Source organism: Ambystoma mexicanum, chromosome 13, assembly GCF_040938575.1.
Source record: "Ambystoma mexicanum isolate Mex_15411 chromosome 13, UKY_AmexF1_1, whole genome shotgun sequence".
NCBI lineage: Eukaryota > Metazoa > Chordata > Amphibia > Caudata > Ambystomatidae > Ambystoma > Ambystoma mexicanum.
The window spans coordinates 616,271,138-616,290,668 of NC_090938.1; the positions used below are offsets into that span (position 1 = coordinate 616,271,138).

At 44.3% G+C, this 19,531-nt stretch overlaps 1 protein-coding gene across 4 annotated transcripts in view; it reads left to right on the plus strand.

Annotated features, from left to right (window-relative positions):
- The window catches only part of ACLY (ATP citrate lyase), a 434,227-nt gene that overhangs the window by 76,727 nt on the left and 337,969 nt on the right, over positions 1–19,531 (plus strand). For all 4 annotated transcript variants that reach the window (XM_069634496.1, XM_069634498.1, XM_069634497.1 and 1 more), the window contains exons 3-4: positions 6,299–6,421; positions 15,803–15,865. In XM_069634496.1, coding sequence (XP_069490597.1) covers positions 6,299–6,421; positions 15,803–15,865 — 186 coding nt within the window. The remainder of the gene's footprint in view (positions 1–6,298; positions 6,422–15,802; positions 15,866–19,531) is intronic.

Genomic DNA, 19,531 nt, shown 5'->3' on the forward strand with positions numbered 1-19,531 from the left:
TCTATGCTACCTCATTTCCCTTGACAGGTGGTCCCCTACATATACCTGGGTTTGAAAAGGACTATGATTGGTGGGTTCTTATCAATAGGTTAGTACATTTGGGATCATCACGTGATGTGCACCCTCCTGTTCTAGATGCGATCAAAGTAATTTAGCAAGGCAAAATTTGCTTTTGATTAATGGGCTTCCTCATTAACCCAGATGCCATGGCGTATACAAGCTGCAGCCCCGACCTTGTACTAAATGTATTGGCATCACCTCTGCTCCTTCTGTCCCAAAGGACGCATCGCAAGAGGTTCCAGACACGGCTTCCCTCTTCTCTACTCCCAACTCCAGGTGCCCAGGTATAACATGACCAGGGCACTGCTCTAGAGTCTGAATTTCATGGATTTGTTTGCTTAAGTTGTGTGTCAAGGTATAATTCATAGGGCAGAAGTGTTCTAAATCTTTGCCTGGCTCATTGGCACCACAGAGCCTCATGCACTATTCTCATGAATTTGTCTTTCAAAAGGGCGCATCCCTTTCTGCTCTTCTACCAACTAACATTTTGTTCCCACCACGTTCAGGCCCTGCAGCAGCATACAATTTGTGCTTATCTTCGCTCTATAGGTGCCTCTGACCTTGTCTTCTCTGCTGGGGAACAGGAAAGGGTATTTGTTTTTGAAGCTGAACTACCAGAGCCACAGCTCCTTACCGAGGCCTGTGTTCTCTTCTGTTCATTGTGTGCTAGGGCTTAACATAAAAGAAATGATGACATTTCTGCCAAGTTAATACACTGACCTCGCTTCTAACACACTACCTTGCTGATCATCTTCTGCCTATTTCAATCCTTCCCGCACATCACGCTATACTACGTCACTACAGTACATCAACTAAACACTGGCCCTATGATGCTGTCCTATCTATGACCTCTGGAACCCCAACATTAATACATTTGTTGCTCTTTGTGTTGCTATATGTGAGTATCTAATATGCATCGGACCTAACTAAGAGAATGTATGCTCTGTCCGCCGCACAACCTTCACTTTGCTCCCACATAGTTGCATAAGGTTTCTTCAACCTGAACCTTTTTGCCTGGATGGGACGCTGTAAGGGCATCCCCATGCAAGTCAGGTCTCTGACACTGTCACAAATGCCGTTAGCCCACCGTGTCCAAGCAAGTGGTGAGTGGCTGATTTAAAAACCTCAGTGTTTCTATTAAACTTTTACTTTGGTGTAGTACCACCGTAAAGGTAACTGATGTGACCACATCTGAGGCTAAGGTGACTAAAACCCCTAAAACCTCACAGGATTTAGAGGTAATCCTTGAATCTCAAAACCTGGACTATCTCCCACAACCTGTGGAGACAATTCAGAGGGCTGACAAGAACTTAGTTGTTCCTGTCAGAAACCCAGAATGGTGTCCTACCATTGACACAAAGGCACTGTCAGTTAACTCTGAAGTAGCTGAACCACTTGAAAATCCACTTACAGTGCAAGTGGTTCATAAAACTCTAAAGCTGGATACACCCGGAAATCCACTTATAGTGGAGGTGACCCAGAGGGACGACTGATGTTGTTGGCCAACCCACTAGGGCTAGGTGGAAATGTGACCCAGAGGCAGGAATTACGTTTTCTCCCTAAATTCAGAGTGCCCAGAAGGAAACTTCCAGGCCTGAAAAGCTGAAAAACAAAGAATACAAGAAATCTAAACCTAGCTTTCTTACTAGGCCTTCAGTTAAAAAAAACCCTGTGGCTCCATCTGCTCCTACAGGAGAGATGGATAGGTGTTCTAAAAGGGCTAGGCTCTCTGTTTCAACAGACAATTCTAAATCTGTGGGATCCTCTACAGAGGACCCCACCGTTAGTCCTAATGTTAGGAGAGCAACCTCTAACAGACAAACCAACAACTAGAATTAAAGGGAAATGGGAGCCTAAACCATGCTCTACCATTTCAGTTCCAAATGTAAAGCCTTTGAACCACACTGCCTCTGAGGAAGAGGTGGATTGGAAAATTGGAAACCTCTCTAGGCCTTTGACTGGTAGTTCTCAGAGTTGGTAGAAAACTGAAGTTTAAGGCTAAACACTGTGAGACGGCTGGATCTTCTACTGGAGACCCAATATTAAATCCTAGTGTTAGTAGGGGACCCCTAACCAAGGTAAACTGGGATCTCTGATGAAGTAGAAGCATGTACCATGCTTTACCACTACTACTCCAACTAAAATACCTGAGACCCAGCCTGCTCCAGAGGGAGAAGTGGTGAGGAATCCTGGAGACCCCTCTAGGTCCATGGGACTTGTTTATAAGAATCCCTTTAAAAAGCCTATTGCAGGTTCAAGAACTGAAACCTCTCTTGAGGATCTGTTAATTCAGACCCCTTCTTTTTAAAAAGAGGTAAAGTGCCTAACAAAGATTGCAGGTCCTATAGTTTGTTAAAGAACTATCCAACTAATCTCAAAGAGTTGCAAAAAAGATTTCTAATGACTCCACAGTAGGTTAACCAACTGTAACATGAGATCCATCCAGGAGTGGATTAGGTCCTCCCATCCCTTAGTCTTGGAAGGATGAGTGTTGGTTAAGATTTTCATCTTTATGATAACCAGCCTGACCTGTGTCAGCCCCAGAACCTTTTGGACTTGATAATTATTTTACGTTGTCCCTAGGTGAGTGGGAATCTTTTCCCCCTCTTAACTATTGGTTTACTCTTTTTATGTGTGACCTTTCTTTGTATGTCTCTCCGTAGTGTGTGATTGGAGTTATGGTTTCCTATAACTTTGGACTGGCTGTGATCTACTGTGGCAGCACATTCATTTTAAATGCAATTGCTTCCTTTTAATTCTCCTAATATTTCATGGGTGAACTACTGTTTCCAAGAAGGAAGTGGGATTCACATATCGTTTACAATGATTTTAAGTGAGCCAGCACACCCCACATTAGGTGGAGTGCTGGAGGGATAGACTTACCTGGTAAAATATTAGTTGCAATTACAAGTTTACTTGCATGGCAGAGACTGTTACTCATTACTTGCAAGCTGTTAAATCAGCCTAGTTAATGCACAGAATGGTCACCATTCTTCTAGAATGGTGAGCTCCTTGGTCGTCACCCCCCCCCCCCATTTCCCATGTGATTGTTTGTTTCTGAGATCTTCCCCTGCCATTCCAGGTTGGAACGACCTTGATGGAAGTTTTGTCTTCAGCTGGAATCCTTTGTATTCCCTGCCTAGGCTCCAGAGTGTCCGAGAAGGCAGGAAGCGAGGGAGGAATCCAAAACTCCAGTCCTATTATTATTTTTTTTTTTTTTTTTTTTTTCTTTTACCTTGCCTAAAAGGAACCAAGTCCGAATGGGGGGTGGGGGGCTGACTGTCCTGACTGGAGAGCCAGACCGCCCCTTTCTGTAAACTGCAGACAGAGTTTGCAGATGTTGTGCTGTAGTTCCTGAAAAATACTGCATACCTGGAAGCTGCTGACAAGTCGACCACTGGCGCTGAATCCAAAGAGGAAGATGAAGAAAATAACTCTGTGTTTTTCAGTGACCAGAGAGCCTTCTGTGTAACCGGAACCTTATGCAACCCTTCCTTCCAATCGACCTGGGGGTCCCCAATGCAACGACTCCTACCCAGAGGCTGGTGAGATCCACTAGTCTCAAGAAGACTTGCATTTTGAGTCCTCTCACGACGTGCTGGACCTTGCTTGGCTGCAAACCACCAATCTCCTGGGACATCGAGCCTGAGTGCACTGCATGGTATTCCGAAACCTCGCTGAAACTTTGGTGGGCTCCTGCTGGTTCCCCAGAGACACTATTCAAATCCCTGCAGTCCCCTCACCAGAGTGCAGGTCCGAGAGAGTGAAGAGAATCCGACTGGCAATATTTGTTCTTCATCTGGCTGCTGTAAAAAGGTGCCAAATCCACAGAGCCGCACGATTATGTGAAGAAACCTTTGATGGAAGCCTCCTCTGACTGCTGCTGGAAGTTCTCATCCAGTTCTTTCATCTCCCAAACAGGAATCCAGGGACCGGGTCCTGTGCCGCTGCATCCTGAAGGCATCCACTCCGAAGTGCTTTGTTTCTCCTAAAGTACTGTGTGGTCTGGGGTAATACTTATCTTGAGTCTGGTGTGCATCCTGTGAGGCCGAAGGGGTGATTTGTGTGGTTGGGAGTTTGCCCATACCACTTGCCAGGCCTGGAATGCATATAAGGAGCCTTCTCTGAAGTCCCTGAACCCTTTATCTAACTCTGAAGCTAATACTTACTTGTTTAAGAAGATTCCTCTGGAACTTTGACTTTCCTGCAACTGTACCCTATACTGACCTGCCTACAGCTGGCACCTAAACCACTAAGGTTCTTCTTCTGCCTCTGAGAAACGCATGCTATAGACTAGGGAAGGACTTTGTGATAAGGATTCTGTCTTGAAAGTATAACAAGTGTATAGGTACTTGTCAAAGAGTTAGTGTAGTAACTGAATCTCTTCAATAGAAAAGGTACACCGTGTTTACATGTTACTTACCTTTTTAAGTTGCTGGTTGCTCCTTTACTTACTTTTTAAAATGTGGGACACCATTCAGAGTATGTGTTGGTACTGTTGTATCATTGCTTAACTGAATGAGTGTAAAAGCTTACCAATGGGGTTTATCTACCTTGAATAACAGAGTGTCATTCTTAGTGTACCATAGGATTTTGCTTTTCCTGATATGCTTTTATACAGACCTAAAACAGTCTTGAACTTAATACTTGTTTTATGAGTTGTTTGAAGCCTCTCTTAGGGGCTTACTTACTGTGAATAGGTGCTGCTCTTCTAAACTTGTAACACAGGGTTGTGCTTTCCCTGGAACTGCTTAGAGGATTTCTAAAATACTCCTAGTCAATTACTTACCTTGAAATACATTGTCTTTCTTAAAGTGTAATTGGGTTTTGCTTTCCTTGACTTGCTTAGTGCATTCAAAAATAGGGGGGGGGGTGGGTATGAGTCAGAAAGTATGAGTTGATTTACTAGCTCTAAACTGAGTTCTAAAAAGTAAAGTTGCAAGGAGTATACTTGTAACAGGGTTGGTTAATTATATGATTTCAGAACTATGTCACTGCATGACTGACAGGGGTCAGCTACCCTTGAAATACTAATTGTATTCTAAAAGTATATATAACCTAGTCTTATTCCCCAAGAATAGTATATTACTATCCTGAATGTATAACCTTGGGTTTTTCCTCACCTTAACTTGCTTATGGCTCCTCTAAATAAGGTTATACCTTGGTTTGCATACCGTAGGTATTGAGTTGGTTTTTATGATTGTGTTTATATGATCTAATAATTACGTACCCACCATTTATCTTGGTCTAATTGTATTTAAATAAACCCTTTATTTTTACAATACTTGGTGCTTAAGTGTTTCTTTGGACCATTTGTATGCTACAATTTCTTTGTTCCAAGCTATTGCCCCGCTCCCTCCTAAAATGAGCCTGGCTGCTCTGTCTATGCTACCAAATGGTCTCAGATCATACATCCTTCTACTAAGAGTGTATTTATGTACTGCTTCAGATGAATAGTTTTATGAAGCCCTTAGTTGCACTTTAGAAAAACTGTCCTAACAGGGATTTGTTGTTTGCATTGCCAGTTGGAGGTCAAGATGCAGCAATCAGTAATTATTGGCATGTTGAAAGGTTGTGTTGCATCAGAGTTCTCGGTATTGGGGGGGAATCTCTAACTTGGTTGTGTGGACCTCTGCGTGTGGAAACACATGACAAAGAATTGCAGGCAGCAAGAACCTGCCTGGATGAGTAGGATTTTTGCTATCGCAGACACCAATGTTTACTCTACCATGTCTCTGGGCTTGTTCTGATGTGTTAAGGAGCAAGCCACGTTCAATGTTGGCAACCATCCTTTGCCAGTGCTGCTTGGGTGAGGGCGTTCTGATGCTGTTTAAGCAGTGGAGAGGCCAAGTCACGTTGGCATCCTCCTGAGAAGACTCCAGCAATGCTTCAATTGCACTGCAGAAACATGATGGAGCGGCCTCTACTCACTGCAGGCAAATGTCTGGCAATAATTTGTCAGAAAAGGGTTGGTACAAAATGTTTGAAAACTCGAATCATTTTTTTAACGGGGGTTGCTTCAGTGTTTGAACCTTGAACCTGAAAGCATAGTCCCATTTATTTCAGGTTTTACACATTCGTTGCTGCCACTGGGTATCCTGGAGCTTAGTATCTTTCTCATTGTAATTTCCTTCTTTTATTTATATATTTAAATGTGCCACTAAGGTTCTTTTAAGGAAAAACCTTTTTTCACCTATTTTTGTTCTCCCTCTTTCCCCCACCCCCTCAACTTCTGCAGCCCCTGGTTGTCAAGCCCGATCAGCTTATTAAACGTCGTGGGAAGCTTGGGCTTGTTGGAGTGAATTTAAACCTGGATCAGGTGAAAAGCTGGCTCAAACTGAGGCTAGGAAAAGAAACCACGGTGAGTAGCATGGAGTGAATGTTGAGGGTTGGGAAAGAGTGGTGAAGGTGGGTCCAGAGCAGAGGAGTTGGAGTCTAGAAATTCATTTTGACACAACTTGTGGTATCGTGAGGCATGCTGACAGATACTGACAATTGCTTCCCCTCTTTGCACGTTGCCCTCGAATTTGATAGCCCTAGTCCTGTAACTATGCAGGAGTAACCGCTAAACTTTACAGAATCTTTTAAACTGCAGGGATTGTGGGGGGCAAATCTTTTTCCAGGTGTAAGGACAGCACAAAGGTTCCAGTATGTAATGTGTTCTTTTTAATATTTATTTTTTATTTTTAAAAGGCCCCTCTCGTCTATTCCCTCAGCAGCTAGGCCATTCAAGGAGTTCCACTGCTGAAACGCCAAGATGGGTTTACCGAGCACTCCATCTTTTTGTTTATTTTTATTGCAGGGATTTTCTAAGAATCCTAATAGGAATCCTGATATTTGCGTACTTTCCGTGCACCAGTGAAAAGGGTGCATGAAGGGGATTGCACATGACTGTATATTAGAATGCAGCTCCTGTGAATGTGGTTCCCTTGCTTGCCAAGTGCTTTTTGATCATGACATGCAGGAGTGTTAAAATCACTCTGTTATGCTTTAGGAGTACTTGAATGCTGCATGCTGTTGTTGAAGCAAGACGCTCCTGACAACCCTGATAAATGCATAAAGACTGAACGGGGCACTCTGAAAGGGTCCTAGAACGTGAGACGGAGCTGAAAACCTTAGAAGGGCTGAGAATTGTGAAACGAGCTAGAAATTGTCAATTTCAACACTGGACTAAATTAATGCAAGAGCAGACACCTGAGAAATGAAGTCATTGCTATTGAACCTTTGGTTCTCCAGACCACTGCTCCAAAGGCAGTACAGTCTCTGTCCTCTCAAAGAAGGGAGCCTACAACCAAGCCTGCCTCTCTGCGGCATCTAAGAACTCAACCGAACTTCTCAAAATCTGCAAGGAACTGGCTAATCCTCTGCAGTCTCTACCTCTCCTGTTCCCTCCCAGGTCCTCTGTACGGCCCTGCCTTCTTATTTCACCACTAAAACTCAAAACAGGAGGGACGAGAAAAAGAGAAATAAGTGGGCACCACAGGGTAAATATTATTATTTGTCGTCTTCAGTCCGTATTTGTATTTTAAATTTTAGCAAAGAAATATCTAAACACTTGCGGGAGCAGGCTGAGAAGGGTCTGGAGTCACTCTGACCCAAGAAAACAAGTGAGGCAATAGACTAGATGGGAAATCTAGTCACACAACCGCTCTCCGTTTGTACCCAGTCTGGGTAATTATATTCGAAAAAACAATTCCAAATAGTTTTAGTTTGGTTCTTCTTAATTTGAGAATTGTTCATAGAAAAATGAGTTCCAAGACTTTGTTTATGTAATATATATTCTTTTATCAAAAAAATCAAAATAATGATCACTAATCAAATCTTAGTGAGGACGCAGCTGACATGTTGCATTATGCAAGTAGACTTAAAATGCCAATGCATTTCGGAGTATAAAACTCCTTCATCAGGGCAAGTCTGTACTTTTAGGAAACAATAACATCAACAAAAATGCATACAATGTATATAAAGCAAGAGATACATAATGATATGTAATGGTAGCATAATGATCATAAAGCGCATAGAAGAATAATGGTTACATACCCCAATGGAAGAATTCGAGTCAAGGTGTAATATGTAAAAACAGAAAAAATAAAGTAAATAGAAATCAGTGCAGATTCGCGTTTACAATCATTCAATTAATGTCATGAGCTCATAGGTGGAAGAAAATTACCTCGCTTAAAGAATGGAGTCAGGCGCGTTAAAACAGGAAAGAAACAGTATCAGACGTATGTTTTCGCAAAGAACACGATCGGATGCTGGAGGGAATCCAGTGTGCGATCTGTAAAAGCGAAATCTACTTCAGTGGGTGCGGTTGTAAAGAGTAAGTACACGGAGTGTAAGAAGCCACAACCGAAACGGTTACCTGAGTTCAAAGAATAGTGTCAGCGGTGGACGCAGCGAGCCGTGGTGCATCGCTGACTGAAATCGTTGCTAGGGAAACAGTAAGTGAAATAGGCACGTGACCGCAACCCGCTGGGCGAACCCGCGCGATGCGAAATGTGATTCAAGTGGCAGCATACTGCCGTTGGGGGCAACAATGGTGCAAGAAAAACCATTACGGGGGCTGTAGGGGCTGAGTCATGAATAATAAAAAGGAAAAAATAAAAATTGTGCATAACATAGACATAGAAAAAATACTCTCATCATATGTAAACATCCACATTATAAGTCAAACATAACCTATATAAGGCAAGTGTAATCGAACTCCATCGTATTCAAAAAGTGTTATACAGAACTGTGAGAATTGTGAGAATATATATTACATAAACAAAGTCTTGGAACTCATTTTTCTATGAACAATTCTCAAATTAAGAAGAACCAAACTAAAACTATTTGGAATTGTTTTTTCGAATATAATTACCCAGACTGGGTACAAACGGAGAGCGGTTGTGTGACTAGGTTTCCCATCTAGTCTATTGCCTCACCACTAAAACTCAAGACATCCTGTCCACTCTCTCTTCCTCTTCCTCCTTCTCTGCCACACCTGGCCTGTCTTTGAGCGCTTCACCTCCTCCTTTCTCTTATTCACCCCTGACGATGTTTCTAGACCAGTCCAATCAGGTTCTCCCCTGCTCATCCACAACCATCAAGGACCACGTCGACACCCTGGCTCGAGCCAATGCCGTTTTTTCTACAATCGCTCCTTCGCCACTGGAACCTTCAGCTGCCCCCTTAATCACTCCCTTGTGCGCCCCCTTCTTGAGAAGTCTGCTGCCGATCCTTCCTCTCCAGCTAACTATCGCCCTATCTCGTCACTCCTTTCCTGGGCAAACTCCTGGAAAAGCTGGCCATCTCCCAACTTAATCTGCATACCGAATCTGTTGGTTGTCTCCACGACCACCAGTCAGCCTTCAGAGCTGCCAGAAGTACGGAAACTGCTCTCCTGAACACCCGTGAAGACTTGCTCTCTAATCTTCCTTCTGTCCTCATTCACCTCGATCTATCCTTTGCTTTTGATAGTCAACCATGCAATTCTGCTCCATCGCCTCCGTGACAACTTGGGTATCACTGGTCAGGCCCTGTCATGGTTGACCTCCTTTCTCACTGACCGACCCTCCCAGGTCCAACTGGGGTCTTTTCTCTCTCTCTCCTGTCTCTTTCTCTTTTTCTTTCTCTTACTCTTTCTCTCTCTTTTTCTCTTTTTCTTTTTCTCTTCCCCAGGGATCTAACCTTTCTCCCTGGCTATTTAACCATTACCTGGCACCTCTGGCCCACTGCATCGCTACATTCTGTTCTACCTTTCAGTGTTATGCGGATGACACCCAGCTCTCCTTCAGGTTCCCTTCAACTACCTCTGCTCCTTCTCTCATGCCAGACTGTCTGGCCGCAATTCAGGAATTGTGTGCTGCTAATGATCTCTGCCTTAATGGCAGTAATACCGAGATCCACCTCTTTGGGACAACTGCTTCCTCCTTTCCTCTCTCGCTGGCTGCCCATCCTGGGCCCTCTTCCTGCTCCTTCCTGTGAGGCTAAGAATCTTGGTGTCATCTTCGACTCCACTCTCTCCTCACATCACAGATGTTTCGAAGAAGGCCCACTACCAGCTGCACCTCCTCGGAGGTATTCTTCCTTTCCTCACTTTCCCCCAGAAGTCCACTGTCTCCAGAGCTCTGGCCCTCTCTGGGCTGGCCTACTGCAACAGCCTCTTTCTAAATCTGCCTGTCTCTACTCTCACTTTTACAACTCATCCAGAACAGGACTGCGAGACTGGTCCTTAGCCTCAAGCCCAGTGATCGTATCTCTCCAGCTCTGAAATCTCTGCACTGGCTCCCTGTGGCTGCCATGATCAAATTCAAGACCCTTTGCATCGTCCACAAGGCTTTCAGGGGTCTGGGACCGCACTACCTCCAACTTTCTCTTCCTAAACCTCTTCCTTCTCGAGCTCTCAGCTTAACCACCTCCAATTCTCAGAGGGTCAGCAGCTTTTCCAAGCAGCGAATGGGGGGATAGATTTCTTTCCTGGCTGGGGCCTCTCTCTGGAACAGCCTCCCTGCCTCTCTCAAACTTGAGCAGAACGACCTCTGGTTCCGGAAGCAACTCAAGACCTTCCTTTTCGCCTCCGCTTTCTCTCTTCCTCTCCCCAGCTAATGTCCCTGATAGCTCCACACACTGGTCACCCTGCCACCCCTGAACTCTGGCCCAGGCTCCTGCATGTCCAGTTGCCCTCACGCTGCCTCCAGGGTCCCTCAGCACTTTAAGAGTCTCTATCTGTAACCTTACAGTCCATTCTCTTTGCACTTAAGAGCCACCCTCTGGCAGCACTTATTGAGTCACCTGCACTTATCCATATCCCCCAACCTCCCTTGGCACTTCTCCCTCACCACTTTCTTCAACTCCTGCCTATCCTCATCAATCTTTCCTTCTGCCTTCAAACATGCAACGATTATTCCTATTCTAAAGAAGACATCTGCCGATCCACTCATCACTGCTAACTACAGACCCATCTGTCTTCTACCTTTCCTTAATAAGCTTCTTGAGCGCCTTGCCTACTCTAAACTCTCATCCTTTGTCAATACTTCCTCTCTCCTTCCTCCCTTCCAATCTGGCTTCCGTCCCAAACATTCCACTGAAACTGCTCTCACCTCTATCCTTAACTCCCTCCTCTCTGCTCGACATACCAAGCAATCCTCTATCCTTATTCTCCTTGATCTCTCTGCAGCTTTTGACACTGTCGATCATCCACTCCCCCTCCTCCACACACTTTCCTCCTTCGGGTTTAAAGACCATGTCCTAAACTGGTTATCCTCTTACCTCCCCTCCCGTTCCTTCACAGTTTCATGGGGAGGTCAGACCTCTCCTTCATTCCCTCTTATTTACGGTGTTCCCCAAGGCTCTGTAATTGGTCCTTGCCTCTTCTCTCTCTACACATCCATCATTGCGCCTGTCATCTCCTCGTTTGACATCTCCCACCATTTCTATGCGGACGATACCCAACTCTCTCCTTCTCCTCCTTCACGACTGACCTTCACCTTAAGCTCTCCTCCTGCCTCACTGCTATCAAGAACTGGATGTCCTCCTGCTTTCTCTCCTCCTGCTTTCTCTCTCTCTCAACACCGATAAAACTGAAGTCCTTTTCTTCCCCTCTAATTCTCTTCTCCCTCTCCTCCCCCTTTCATTCACTTTCCTCCCTCCAATCTCCCTTTCTCTCCCCAAGCTCGTAACTTAGGCGTTCTCTTTGACTCCTTGCAACACATTTCACTCACCTCTCGCACCTGCCGATACCACCTCTATAATATTCGCAAAAAATCCATCCCTCCCTTACTTTCCACGTCTCCAAACTCTTAATCTCCTCTCTCGTCTTTTCCCGCCTCTTCTACTGCTCTTCTTTACTCTTTACTCTTTGGTCTTCCCGCATCTTAGCTTGCCCGTCTTAAGTCCGTTTACCACTCGGCTGTTCGTACCCTTTGTCTCCTTACCACCTTTGACTCCATCTCCTCTTCGCTCTCTTACCTTGGCTGGCTACCTTTCCACTCACAACTAAAATTCAACTTTCTCTGCCTTGTCTTCAAATCCCTCCATGGTCTTGCTCCTCCTTCTCTCCTCCCTTCTCTCCTTCTACTCCCCCTCCCTTCGTTCTGCTGACCATTTCCTTCTCACTGTACCTCCATCCCCCTGCGCTTCCTCCCGTTTCCACTCCTTCCAACTCCTTGCTCCCCTGCACTGGAACTCTCTCCCTCTCACAATCCGCTCTACCACAAGCTTCTCCTCATTTCGCACTTCCCTTAAATCCCTCCTCATCTATTCTCCTCCTTGAAACCCCCCCTCTGCTCTCTCCTCTCCCCCCTTCCCTGATTCCTTTTCCCCCTTCTCCTGCTCTCTCCCTTCCATTTTCCCTTCAATCCGCCCCCCCCACTTCTAGTCCCTCTCCCCTTTACCCACCCCTTCCGTTAATTGTCCTTTCCACTGTTTTATTGAATGACTCATGATGTAAATTTTTGCTCTCACTGTTACTGGTTCTTGTTATCTTGTATTTTGTTGTTCCAATGTACAGTGCCTTGGTGTAAAGCGCTCTATAAATAAATCAATCAATCCCCTCCCCTTTTCCCTGCACGTGCACGATCTGAATGACACAAGGCCTAATGAGATCATTGTTTGTCCTCCTTCTGTTTCCCCCTCCTTGTCTTGTCGCGCCTAGAAACACTTGTGTACAGGCACGTTATAAATGACTTATTCTGTACTACAACTCCCATCGGACCTAGCCAAAATTGTCAGTGGTGAGGCACGATGGAAATCATGGTCCAAAACATCCAGACTGCCTCAGGTTGCAGAACCCTGGGTTAAGTAATCCATCTGAGTGAAGAGAGACCTAACTATATGTGAGAAACTTTGGGCCTCATTAAAAGTACTTTGGTGGGGGGGGGGGCAGTATTACTGCTGCATTACCGCACCATCGTACTACAACTTTGGTGGAGGAAAAACCTGGAGGTAATTCCGCCAATTTACTGCCAAGAAATCAGAAGAATTACTGCTGGCGATAATTCTGCTGAAATCCTCATGGTAATGGGGATCAATACCACCATATCACCTCTTGTAATGTGGCGGTTATTCCGCTGGACCAAGTGGCAGTAACAGTAATTCCGTATGGTGGTATTCTGGCAGATTTACCATCAGAATACCAGAAAAATTGTAATGAGGGCTTTTGTCTAAAAGTGTCATTCTGGATTATGAGACAAAGTAACAAGTACTAGTGTTCCTAATGCCAGTCTGCTGCAGTGTGTAATGTGTATGTGTTCCCAGTCGTAAAAAGCAAATTAAAGCTATGGAAATCTACTGTGCTTTCTGTGCATCCTAGGGAGCATATGGAGTAAAAAGAAAAACAATTATATGCAGGGTCAGACCCCCCCGTACTGCACATGCATTATTCATTAACCTAAGCCCTCCCACGTATAAATGCACAGTTAAAACATCCGCATTTTTGGCCTGCGAATTCATTTGCCACAAAATTATGGGGTGATGCAGTTTTCGGAAATCTTTTTTTTGTTCTTGGTTGTATTGTTGTTGCCCAGTAAACGCTAAAGCATCACACTTGACATACATTAAGAAGATCTTACAAGGGGAAAGTGAGGAGAGCAAGTCTCCTGACTGGAGTCTTGACTCAAGGCTTCATGCTGGGAGATCACCAGGGTGGTGGCTGGCACAGTATAAAGGATGGGATAGGACGGAAATGTCAAATATCATCACTGTGAACCCGAAATGTAGGGTGTTTTTCGTCGAACATTTGCACTTTTTCTTGAAAAATAGATGGTAAGTGGGGTAGGGGTATTAATTGGGTATGGGGTATGTGGGGGGTTGCAGGGGTTTTCCAGGCATCACAGAGTAGTGTTTGCATGACTTTGAATTTTATCACATCGAATCATAGTTGCACAGTTGATTTCTGTTTTGCCAGAAGTCATTGCATCCTCTCCATTAACATTTTCCCTGCTCTTAGTATGAACCATTGGTAGTTTAGGAAAAATGCAAAAAACAACTACATCAGCCTTCTTGCTTGACACTCTAGGTCAGGAAATTCTGAGATTTCTGTGGATAGCCTTTAAATAGGGTGGGTTATATGGAATTGCATAACTCGGTGTATACATGCATATAGCAGGCTTGAGACTAATAGGGTATTGGTTTGGCACTGTATAAAAACCGATTAACATATCCTAGTCACTTTCCATCACCTTATGGTGATATCCAGATTGTGGGAGTCGCACCTTGAAACTTTCCCACTGCCTGAACAAATTATAGGTTGATTGCAAGAAAGTTGAAAACATGGCCCAGCACATGCGGGCTATTCCAGCTGTGGATGAATATCTTGTTGCTACATAGGGTGTATGACAGTGGACAAGTACCTTTTTATTAAGATAGCCCAGTGGTTTATGTGCTAGTGCCGAAACATGCAAGTTGTAGGCTCACAAACTGGGAAGCACAATTCCACATTGTCTCTATCTGATGTTGATAAAATGACCACCGCTGAGTTGGTTTATAACCCATCTCGAAGCACCATGAGACCGTTCAGCTTGGGATGTGGGCTTTTAGTGCCATTATTGTTCATACAAGAACAAATCTCTTAATCTGGCAACATGGCATCCGCTTTACACCAGGGATAATTGTGTACCCATAAATAGCACCCCTCCAGGATTTTTCTTTACAGAATTCCTCTGGTACTACCAGTTCTCCAGATAAGATTTTGAAGTGGAAGTATTTTACTCCCTATTTATTTTGAAGTTGGGAGTAAAATGATTTGTTAGGGAGTAAAAATGTAACTCAAATTCACATTGGGAGTGTTTTATAAAAGAGTAAACATGTTTTTGTTTGTTATAATTTCTTTGCACCGAGTTATCCATACACATTAAAAGATACCTGTTTACTTCTTGATCAGGCAGTAATAGTAGTTTCTTCCTGTTCTACTATGTGCACTACTAGTCCAAACATATCAATGAAGCAGTGTCAGTGAAAGCAGGGGCACAAGGTTCTAACTGTCTGTTTCCTATTTTTGGTGGGAGTATGTTTACTTCCTCTTTTTATTTTTTGGAAGCATTTACCTATTTGTAGGGAGTAAGTATTTACCCCTTATCTGTAGGGCTGGGTACTACTGTAGTTGCTGATAATCCAGCTTGTTCCCTGAGAAGCTACGCATCAGTGTATTCTAACAATATGGATGTGCAATAGTTTGGCATCTATCTTGTAACCCATTTCCAAAATGGAATGCCGTATTCACAGCCATTATGAAACCCTGCTTACAATAAAGGGAGCCATTTGAAGGCCACAAACCTGGCTTGGTGCTTCACTGTTCTGGTTGACCTTGTGGCTCAACACTATGCTCCATTTTGGCTCAGCGTGTGGAATGTATGCAGAATAAGAGCATTCCAAGCTGCATCCAGGCAGTGCAGATTGGGGCCATAATCTGTGAAAAGATGCTATGCTCTATATTACACTGTATTGGAAGAATGGGGAGGGGAACCATGTGAAAATCAGAGTAGCCCGGGAAGGATAGTTCTACTAGTTTGACTCAATTTCCTGATTAGATCGCTTAAGGGATGAATATTGTTCACACCACTACTTACAGGGACCATATCACGGCCAAAATAAGTGTAACCCTGTATCTATTAACTGGTGATGTGAAGCCACCTTATTGCAGTTTGGTGCTTCTAGACAAAACACACGCCTAAACTAATCTGCAGAGATTAGAGATGTACTTGTAATTGGGCTAGAAGGTCCTGAACAGTTGACTTTAATATGACCTCTTGTTTTCCATTCACAGATCGCCAAAGCCAAAGGTGTGTTGAAGAACTTTTTGATTGAACCGTTCGTCGCGCACACGCAGGTTGGTATGACGGTTCACTTGGAAAGGCTCTGAAAGGTCCTTTGGCATGAATTTTTGGACCTTTCCATTGAAACTCATTCAGCGGTGTCACCATCTAGGTCCCATTCATGTAATTGAAGTCTAATGTGGCTATTTGACCTGTTGGGCATGGATCCTTCGGGTATATGTATTGTCAAAATTTGGGTTGCTTTTTTGTTTTGTCAAATAAGGAAAATATTTGCGCTGCTAAGGGATGGTGGATGAACCACTGGAATGTTGCATTGGGCACAAAGAGTGGCTAAACGTTCTGGGGCATTGAAGGAGAAGGTTGTAAATCTTTTGGAATACAGGAGGGGAGGGGGCTCATCTTTCTGTTGCTCATATTGTAGCAAAGCTTCTTTGTGAACTTGGAGAAGTAGCCAGATTGTGTTTTATTAGCTGGGTGGGGAGTCTGAGCAGGGGTTAGTTTAAAAACTTATTTGTTGCACTCTCAGTACATTCTGTGCATCTAAATTAAAACCGCAACACGGTGGCCTCCTATTGCTGTGATGGCTGCATGCAAAGATGATCTTGTTTGTGAAAGAGACATTTTATTTTTACCGTCGACTGATTTCCCCTCCTGATGTGAAGACTTCGGATTGATTGATTACCAACTGTGCAGAATGTCAAGGACTGGAGCATAAAAACTTGATTTTGTTGTTGCTATTCCTGGTAAATGCAGCTCGTCCTGCACCAAATTGAAGACATGAAGGGAGGAGGTGGTGATAATTGCCATCCAATCGTGCTCCATTTATGGTTCAGAAAACCAGTTGCAGCTGGAGAACTCATGCAGACACAGCCCCAGTGCTTTCCCCTATGAAAGGCCATATTTGATTTTATATATTGCACCAGCCAAAAAAGCATGCAAGCAGCCTGAAAATGGTTAAATGTTTTGATAAGTGCGAACGATGAACTTAAAATCCGTCCCTTTGAGGTTCTGACTTCTGGCTATGGAATTCATTTAGTAAGATATGGCGAGAAGTATCTTGGAGAATGGACTTTTTGAATGTCCAATTTCTTTTCAATTCATGGAATGCTTTGAACTGCCAAGAAGTGTTTTGTGATGAATGTGAGTACGTGGCCCCTTCTTCCATAGGGGAAGACCTTTCCCATGGGGTCAGGGTGGTGTTTCCACAGTACACTAGTCCCCCTGGGGCCGGTACACACCGAGGGAGGATCGCATGGGAGGAAGGAATCTCTCAATGGTATTGGGGACGGACATCCCCAGAGAACACGGTATCACCCTGATTTACCATACCCAACTCCTTTTCCAACTCCAAATCCTCATGTCCCCTCCCCGAATAGAGCTAATATATATTGTCAAGTTGGCAAAACTGGCATGCATGACCACACTGAAAAACCAGATAATACAAAGCATTATGTATGTAGCTTTAAGGCTGTTACTGTGACGAAGAAGATGGCCAGGAGTACAAGGCCAGGAGTACAAGGATCACTTGCAAGAAGTGGAGCGAGCAATCTAGTTTGCAAAGACCAATAATTGGCTTGAAGTAATACATAAGTCTGATGTACGAGTTCCAAGAAGGTCCAGGTTCATGCTCTGGCTCAAACCAAAGCGCTGGAGAGACACGAGAGGGGGAGATCCATCCCCTGAAGAGGAATAGCAGAAGCTCTGCACGGACACAAGACGAAGCACGGAAGAGGGAGAACGCGCAGCAGAAGAGAAGCCTCAGTCTGCAGGGCCATTGCAGACCCTGCTGGACGCCTGACGGAACCAGAGCCTCCAGAAGAGAGGTACCAGCCCGGGAACCGCCGGTACCGCCAAGAAGGAAGCAAGCTGGTATGCAGATTGCCCCAGGATTTGTGAGAACTCCGTGGGAGCATTTGGGTGAGCTCTGAAAATGGAGAGACAGGGTCTGGGACCCTTAATCAAATGAGGGACAGTTGTATACTTAGCAGGAGAGTGAACCAAGTGGATACACTGCAATATTGCGAGTCTGGGACCTGCAACCATATGTGAAGCCAAATTTAAAGCGACCCCAAAAGACAAACACTTTCTTGGCAGGGGAACGAACCAAGCTGTGTCAAGGGGATCTGCACTCCGCGATTGAGATATCCAGCAACTTAAGATAAGAAGTAGTCTAGGGGAAAGGAACACAACCCTTGCATTTGGAATTTTGCATTTTGAAAATTTGAAAACTACTTTTTTTTTTTTTTTTTTTCTTTGAGCCGAGATGTTCCTTGCACAGTAATCTTAGATTAATGATGTTCGGGATAGGAGTAGGGAGTTGGGACACGACAGTGATGGACTTTTTAGTTTCAGACTTCCTGACAATTTCACTAGTTTCCTTTGAGGAAGGGAAACTTCTCTTTAGCTTTAGGGATATAGAGGCATTTTTCCAACCTTTCTTTAATTAATAAAAGTCTACATCCAAAAACATGCCACCCTTGTGTTTGAGCCTTACATCAGGTTGACCTCTAAGTCTGGCTTGGCATGGGAGTTTGGCCTAGATGTAATGGCGGGTGTAATTGACCCAGACTTTAGAGGGGATGTTAAAATACTAGTACAAAACAATGGCAAACAACCTATCCTGTTAAAACTGGGGGTCAAGGTAGACCAAGGTATCTTAGAAAAGGCCCTGTTCCCCAGAATAGTAGAGACAACTCAACTAGGTGATGCTGAGAGATGAACTAAAGGTTTCAGGGAGGCAGACATGCAACCAGTAGTTGGCCCCAAGGTGAAAGATTTCCCCCCTGCTGAACATATTGAAATCCTTAATGATTTAGCCTTCGCCCAGAGGAATGATCCCTTGTTAGCAGAGGCCCTCCTCCAAGGTTATTCTTGAGGAAGAGGGCAGAAACCAAGAAGGTTAATTTATTTTTCTTAGGCACGGGACACTCTATAGGGGTGATGTCGGACAGGATGGGACCCCTTGCTCTCAAATTGCAGTACCACGCAGCCATAGAATAGTTCTAGAAATTGCCCGCCTCACAGCTGGACGACCACCAAGACACAGGCCCAAATATTAAAACGCTTCTATTGGCATGGGGTGTATGTAGAGGTCAAAAACGTTATTCTCATTTGTCCCCTCCTATCAGAAAACCAGTACTCCTACTCCCTCCACAAATTACTTTACAACCACTTCCCATTATTGATGTCCCATTTTCAAGAATAGGAATGGGCATAGTTGGCCCTCTGGAACCTTCCAAAGTAGGGAACCGATATATCTCAGTGGTAGTAAATTATGCCACCAGATACCCAGAGGCCTTCCCTATGAGGTTGAATACTACACAACAAAATCCTCAAACACCTTCTTCCCTTCTTTTCCAGAGTAGGTTTTCCTAACAGAATCCTAACTGACCAGGAATCCACTTTAATGAGCCGGTTTAGGGCTGAGGTAAAAAGTTCTACAAATCAAGACCTTTAGACCGCAGTTTCATCAGCCACAAACTGATGGACTAGTAGAAAGATTTAATAAAACCTTGAAAACTGTGCTTAAAAAGTTGGATGAAGCAGATGGGAGGGATTGGGACACTATGGTACCCTGGGCCCTATTTGCTATTCGAAAGACCCTGCAAGCCTCTCTGGGCTTGTCCCCATTTTAGCTTCTGAATGGGCGAGACCCCAGGGATGTTCTCAATATTGAGACAAGCATGGTATCAAGAGAGACACTGAAGTTTCAAAACCGT